General features: G+C 46.1%; 1 protein-coding gene across 1 annotated transcript; it reads left to right on the top strand.

Moving 5' to 3' along the window:
- The first annotated feature begins 2,595 nt into the window (after positions 1 to 2,595).
- Positions 2,596 to 4,593, top strand: LOC142760564 (uncharacterized). The gene has a single exon (XM_075863754.1). The coding sequence runs from the start codon at positions 2,596 to 2,598 to the stop codon at positions 4,591 to 4,593; it is 1,998 nt and encodes a 665-aa protein (XP_075719869.1).
- Positions 4,594 to 5,090: the final 497 nt, after the last annotated feature.

Raw genomic sequence — 5,090 nt, 5'->3', positions numbered from 1 at the left:
AAATAAAAACACTGTTATCTACATTACAGCGCCGATCAGATTATGTAGGAGATAGGGCACTTATAATCTGGTGACAGAGCCTCTTTAAATAAATATTTAAAAAAATATTTACGTCTGCGGTGCGGGTTTTTGCATTAAATATAGACATTAAAGGGGTTTTCCCACAAAACACATGCATCCCTTATCCACTGGATAGGGAATACATGTGCGATCGCTAGTGGTCGGACCACTGAGACCCCATCAATGAGGGGAACAGGGGACCGAAAGTCCTTCAAGGTGCTCCATGAGAATGGAGTGCTGGTGCGAATGTTTGGCCAGTGCTCCATTCATTTCTATGGGACTTCTGGGACCGCTGTCTGCAGCAGTCACATAGAAATGAATGGAGTTCTGGACGATCATGTGAACCAGCGCTCCATTTTCATGGAGCAATTCGGGGGACTTTCAGTTTTATTAGCAAGTAGGTTAGTATTGAATTGATTGTATGGGAGGGGTAGGGGGGTTCTAATTTACCTAAGGTACCGAAATACCTTATCCCAGCTCTTTTCATGATCTTTCTGGGAACTTGCTTGACGCACCGGGGTCCTGGATTCAAATCTGACCAAGTACAACATCTGCATGAAGATTGTATGTTCTCCTAATATTTGCATGCTTTTCCTTTGGGTTCTCCAGTTTCCTACCACCCTCTAAAAACTTATTCGTTGTTTAATTGGTTCCTATAAAATTGGCATTTCCTTAGTGTGTGCATATCTGAGTTAGATAAACGAGATTGTGAGCCCCACTGGGGACAGGGACTGATGTAAATAATGACAATCCCTGTACGGCGCTGCAGAATATGTTGGTGCTATATAAGAAATAAAGAAATAATAAATAAAAACCTATATAGGAAGTAACTATACAATCTGTATGTGCCCATGCAGTGACTGCGTTCCTGTACAGGTTCCCTAGTGGGGACCATTTAGGTGAGAGTTTGGAGCTGGTGTGGGCACCTGCACTCTGGATAATGCCCATAGTTTTAGCTTTTACCTGGAGTATCACTTAAAATATATTAAAAAAAAGCACAATGAATGATGTTAGTGTGAATAAGGCTTTAGTAAGTAAACTACCAACAAGAGCCTTATAGACTGTGATAAACCAGTCCTTGGGGGATGTAATATTCCTTATTTTCAGGTGGTGAATAAATCTCCCATGCCATCTATAAAAGGGAGAGGTGTCATGAGTTATGTTTTAAAACCCATGCATCAGGTAAATGTCCCTGACTGTGGGGGATAATCAGGATGTCCTTTTCCAGAGACATAATCAAATTAGTTTGCATGACAACACAAGGACCAACTTTGTCTCTGTGGGGCTCCCATCACACCTGGGTGCTAATATAATCAATACTTTGGAAGCCAGACAGAGAGACTCCAGTACCCACATGTCTACAGAAATGGCTGTATGGGACAAAAGAAATATAATCCTTCAAAGCCCCCCCTGTCATAATTCATATTGTATATAACCCAGCTAGGTGTATATGATCCAGGACCTCAGACGCTCCTTGGGTCTCAAGCGCAGGGATTCTCGGCCATGAGAAACCCCAGAACTGAATGTTGGTTACAATTATTAATATTTCATAGTCATGTTTGGTATGCCAGGGTTGGTTAAAATATGCCCGGGAACTTGTCGGACATGGTATCTCGCTACGAGATTCATATAAAGAGTTGTGACCGATTAGAAGTTTGTCCGACAACTTTGCCTGTTTTGCATGTAATTAGCCATCCTCCTTCCACCTGACCAGGAGGAGGGGTGAGGGGTCTTGTTTGGACCCTTTATAGTGGCATACCAAGAAATACACAGTGTCAGACCACAGGAGATGCGACCACATTGCAGTTCTGTCCACCTTCAAGCTGTTCTCCTCAGCGGGATCTCTAACCTATCCAATACGTAAGAGGTCTGTTATTCTTTTGCTTTATTCCCTTTTATTTTGTAACTGTTTTGCTTATACGTATGTCATTTTATTTACATCATTTTTGTAACCTTTTTTGTAAGCACTGTACTTTCGTATATTAAACCTTAAAATTAATAAGTTTGTTCCTTGCTGCTCTAAACCTACCCACAACTTCGAAGAGGAAAAGCATAATCTGTTGAATGCTATTTAGATTCAGTGTGTGCCTGGGTGAACGTGTGCGTTACCAGGAGGAGGCTCTTGTCGGCCTAATACGGCAAGTGGTGGCAGCGTTTTGTGTGGATGTGTGAACTGGTTTTGGGGTGCGCTTTAACTCGTTATTAGCCTGTTGCGATAGGTGTGTGTAATAGTGAGAGTGGACAAGCGGAGTTCCCCTTTACAGTAGCATCCAAGTCACGTGTGCCGGGAGTGGTGTTCGTGACAGAGTGGTGGCAGCGGTGGGATAATTTTATTTTTTATTAGAGCATTAAGTGCCTGGATTAAGTAATTAACCCTTGCACTTAAGGACTGGCAGAATCCTTGCGAGGAGCTCACCGGTCTATAAGGACAAACTCAGTGCTTATTTATTTTTTATTAATTAAGACATACTTGCATACAGTTCCCCTCCCTTCTTGTTTTTCTTTTCTATTTTTATTTGGCAAGTAACTGCTAAGATGGCAGCTACTTACAAGAAGCAAGATAAAGCCGTTTTGATCAGCCTTTGTGAGCAGAGAGGTCTGGATGGGACTGACAAAACAAAAGAAATGCTGATCCGGGCGTTGGTAGAGGATGATGCCAAGCACCACCGCCATGTGGTACCTGAGCCAGGGACCTATACAGCACATGGGGATCAAGCAATGGATATGGCTCCGGAACTGGCAGACCCAGAGGGTACCAGCAGCAGCAGTTCTCGGAGTGGAATGGACTCTTGTTTGCCCCTAATTCTTCAACAGATGAGTGAATGTGACCCCCAAATGCGTATGCAGCTTATTTTACAAGAACGCCCAGCAGAGCGAGAGTTTGCGGAGCGCCAGGCAGAGCGAGAGGCGGCAGAGCGCCAGGCAGAGCGCCAGGCGGAGCGAGAGTACCAGCTGGAGTTAGCACGACTCCAATTGCACACTTCTACCCCACCGAACAGAGAGTCCAGGGATACAATAACAACCTTTAAACCACGTCTGGAGCACTTTCCTGTTATGGAAAAGGATGGGGACCTGGACACTTTCCTAAGAGGATTTGAAAAGGCTTGCAGACAGTACCAGTTACCCAGTGAGCAATGGGCCAGGTACCTAACCCCAGGGTTAAAAGGCAAAGCCTTGGAAGTGTTTGCAGCTCTTCCCCTAGACCAGGATGGGGATTATGATGCCATCAAACAAGCTTTGATCCGGAAATATAACCTCACCCCCGAGGTGTACCGCAAAAGATTCCGGACTTTACAACGTGGACCTAATGACAGCTACTCGGATGTGGTAGATGGCCTGAGAATCAACCTCCAGCAGTGGATCCGAGGGTTTTCCATCACTACCTTTGAGGGCCTGGAGGATCTGATTATTAAAGATCAATTGCTGCACATTTGCCCTGTGGAAGTGCGACAGTTTGTATTGGACCGAGAGCCCAAGGATGCGGCCCAGGCAGCACACATTGCGGATGCCTATCTTGCCAACCGGGAACCAGCAGTGCGGAAACCTTCTATTGCCAACTGGAAAGGGGGTAAGCCAACTACAAACACATTTTCTTTTGCCAACCGACCCTCAGGGGGTCCTGGCCCTGTTCCCCCCACCAGGCCTGCATTTGATTCCCGCAGGTGTTTTGTGTGTAACAAATTGGGCCACCTCAGCACTACCTGCCCTGAGAAAAAGAAGAATGCCCCCCTGCCCAAGCCACTTGGGTCCTCTCCAGCTGTTTTGTGTGTGGGTGGGATTCAGGGGAAACCCAGTGACAATCTACAGTCGGTTACTGTGGGCAATACCGTCACTGTGGGGCTGAGAGACACCGGCGCTGAGATGACTCTGGTCCGTCCCGAACTTGTGTCTATGGAGGACATTATTCCTGGAAAAACCCTGACTGTCACAGGGATTGGGGGAGTCCACCCCGCTTTGCCCATGGCACGGGTGTACCTTGATTGGGGTACAGGGAGGGGGTTAAAAGAAGTGGGGGTGTCTGAAAATATTCCCACGAATGTCTTATTAGGTACTGACCTGGGACGGTTAGTATCTCAGTATGTTGCATCAGATGTTGCTGATGACCCCGCAAGCTCTGTTGAAATGTGTGATGTTGATGATAAGGTAATATGTTCCCCTCTTGATCTTTCTGAACCCTGCCATGTAGAAGTGTCTAATGATGTTAATGTGCTATGTGACCATGTGGAACCATGTAATGCCATACTATTGGGGGATGCTACTAAGTTAATCGGTAATAGCCATATAACCAGTAATGCTCTAGAGATATGTCCTGATAACGGTAATATGGTATATACTCAGAATGACCCCCAGACCCTAGTTAGCCAGAAGCGGACTTACATATCAGCCGTGACCCGCAGTCAAAATAGCCATAACTTAGATATCTGTCTGCCAGCTAACAGCCCAGAAAGTGCCACAGAGGAGCCCAGCGAGGCTGTCGCTTTTACTTTCCCTCCTAGCCACCCAGAGCCAAGAGTTCCAGGCCGCTTTACATGATGATGCCAGCTTAGACAAGCTAAGGGACCTTGCTGGAAAAACACCTGACGAATCTGACAAGGAGAGGATCTTCTGGGATCAAGGCAGACTGTATAGGGAGACTATTCCCTGTGATCACCAACAGGCATGGTTAACAGAGCAACAGCTCATAGTACCCCACCAGTTTCGTGAACAATTAATGAGGGTTGCCCATGAGATCCCCTTAGCTGGACATTTAGGGGTACAGAAGACAAAAGCCAGGCTTGCTCATAACTTTTATTGGCCTAAAATGGGAACTGACATAGCAAACTACTGCCGTTCTTGTGTGACATGCCAAAGGGTGGGGAAGTCGGGACATATCCCAAAAGCCCCATTAGCCCCTTTGCCAATCATTGATGAGCCCTTCCAGAGAATCGCTGTGGATATCATTGGGCCTCTGGCCATACCCAGCAGTTCTGGGAAACGCTTTATCTTAACGGTGGTAGATTATGCTACTCGATACCCAGAAGCCATAGCGT

Source organism: Rhinoderma darwinii, chromosome 4 (assembly GCF_050947455.1).
Source record: "Rhinoderma darwinii isolate aRhiDar2 chromosome 4, aRhiDar2.hap1, whole genome shotgun sequence".
Lineage (NCBI taxonomy): Eukaryota > Metazoa > Chordata > Amphibia > Anura > Rhinodermatidae > Rhinoderma > Rhinoderma darwinii.
This window is presented reverse-complemented; position numbering and strand designations above follow the sequence as displayed.

What these genes read in the sequence shown, in the direction of transcription:
- LOC142760564 (XM_075863754.1), top strand. Translation starts at nt 2,596, where the DNA reads ATGGCAGCTACTTACAAGAAGCAAGATAAAGCCGTTTTGATCAGCCTT.